Source organism: Myotis brandtii, unplaced genomic scaffold (genome assembly GCF_000412655.1).
Source record: "Myotis brandtii unplaced genomic scaffold, ASM41265v1 scaffold2658, whole genome shotgun sequence".
In the NCBI taxonomy this organism is placed as follows: Eukaryota; Metazoa; Chordata; class Mammalia; order Chiroptera; family Vespertilionidae; genus Myotis; species Myotis brandtii.
In genome coordinates this window covers 69,771-71,864 of record NW_005360118.1, presented here as the reverse complement: position 1 = coordinate 71,864, position 2,094 = coordinate 69,771, and the positions used below count along the sequence as shown (strand labels likewise).

Sequence of the window (2,094 nt, the reverse complement as noted above, 5' to 3'; positions counted from 1 at the left end):
GGGGAAGGGGGGAGGGGGGAGCAGGGAGGAGAGATGTGAGAGAGACACATCGATTGGTTGCTCCAACCCGCAACCCAGACACATGCCCTTGGTTGGGAATCGAACCCGAGAACTTTCGGTGCATGGGCCAGTGCTCTAACCACTGAGAACAACAGCCAGGGCAAAAGGTGCTCATCTTTGACCCCTCTTCTTGGCCTGCCAAACAAGTTACCAGACTCGTGGAGAGCCCGCCCCTTGCCCTGGCTGTGGGGCCTTGGCACATGGTTCAGTCCTTGAAACCTCAGGGTCCTGATGTGGAAATGTGGGGACCACCTAGTGCCTGCCTACCTCCAGGGCCGCTCTGAGGCTCCCCCAGGGGCTGCATTGAGCCGAACACTGGGCCACTGCTTGTGCTTGGTGGTGTTGGTCTAGCATTTGGGGGCCAGCACTCAAGTGCTGGGGTAATGCTCTCTGCCCACCCAAGATGGCATCAGAACAGACTCCCCATTTCATCCCGAGGCAAGGGACTTGAAGTTAGAACTTGGCACATCACACCCCCTGCAGCTTCTAGGGGCACCGCTTTCCCTGTGTACCTGTCTCACGCACGTGGGCGGTGGGTGTTTATATACTGTGTTCCTGTGTCCAGCAAGGGGGTGGAAGGCAGACCTGATATGATGATGATGATGACCTGGGTCTCATCTGGGTCCCTTCTAGGTGCTTAGCCTTGTGCTGTAAGCTCTAAATGGTTCCACCTCACACAGGCCCACAGTGGGGGAGGGAGCAGGGAGGGCAGTGCCCCTGAGATGAGGAAACTGAAGTGCTGATAGGTTAAGGGACGTCAGACAATAAGGCCTCTTTACTCAAAAGTCCACCCGTGCTGAGCTGGGGATATGAGAGCTGTTAAGCAGGCCAAGAAGCAAATGGGCGTAGGCAGCCTGGCACAAGCACGGGCTGGCTAACGGGGGAGGCGGTTGGGGACAGGCAAGAGGCATCTTGTTGAGTTCGTAAAAATATCACCCAGTCCAGAGCGAGGCCAGGTGCACATCCCCAGGCACTCCACAAGAGACGTGTGTGTCAACATGGAGAGCCATTAATGCACTCTCCTTGGGTTGGGCCACAGACACCTGCAGCCTATGTGCACACACCTGCAGCACAGGTGTCCACATGGTGTCTACAAGGAGGCCCTGCCGGTCTGCAGGTGGGCAGCAGGGAGATGCGGGCTCTGAGCACTCCCACCTGCCCTTGCTCAGACCCTAACTATGTCTGAGGCAGACAGAGTGGGGTTTATTTTAATGTGTGTTGCCCAGGAGAGAACTGAAGCTCAGAAGGGCTCGGGTCTTGGCCTGGGGTTGCACAGCCAGCAGGGAGTAAAACCGAAATGTGGGGTGGTCAGCCTGCAGTTCCATTTCCATCCACCCTCCTTCCCTCCCAGTGAGTGGCAGCCTCACAGTCCACTCTGTCTACCTGGCCCTGTACTGGACATGCACCAGGCACCCCCTTACCTGGGCATCAGCTGTCTCCCTGCCAGAGGCGTGGCTTCCCTGGCTACAGCCCTTCCGTCCCTGTGTCTGCAATGGATCCTTCCTGCTCAGAAAGTACCCTTTTCTCTGCCTCTGGCTGCCCCCAGCCCCCCTCCCCCCAAACCTGCTGGTTGCAGGCTGTGATCGGTTCTGAGCTGTGATCAGACTCGGGAAGCCCTGCACCCCACCCCCATGACTGGAGGGCTGCTCCTACCCTCCTGGGGTGTCTCATTTGAGCCCCTTTATGTCCCAGGTTTGGGGCAGGTCTTGGCCCCAAGTTGTGTGGTCAGAGTTTGGGTACTTTCTCCAGGCCCCCCTCTACCCTATATCTGAACTGACTCCTCTCCCCAGTCTTCACAAGAACACCCCCCCTGAAACTGGCAATGGTATTGGGGTGCAGATCCCTGGCTGCCCTGGGGTGAAACAGACGTGGCGGATTCTGCCGATGGCAGGTGCTGGGGTCCAACGGGCCTTCCCGAAGTCGCTGGCTCCCAGCGCCTGGCCAGTCTCACGGGGCCCTCTGTCTGCAGGGGAGGATGAGAAGCTGGCGTCCCTGCTGGAGGGGCGCTTCCCGCGGAGCACGTCGATGCAAGAC

General features: G+C 58.6%; 1 protein-coding gene across 1 annotated transcript in view; it reads left to right on the top strand.

Moving 5' to 3' along the window:
• Positions 1–2,094, top strand: part of SHANK3 (SH3 and multiple ankyrin repeat domains 3) — a 48,470-nt gene that overhangs the window by 33,625 nt on the left and 12,751 nt on the right. The window contains exon 20 of the mRNA XM_014541197.1: positions 2,030–2,088. Coding sequence (XP_014396683.1) covers positions 2,030–2,088 — 59 coding nt within the window. The remainder of the gene's footprint in view (positions 1–2,029; positions 2,089–2,094) is intronic.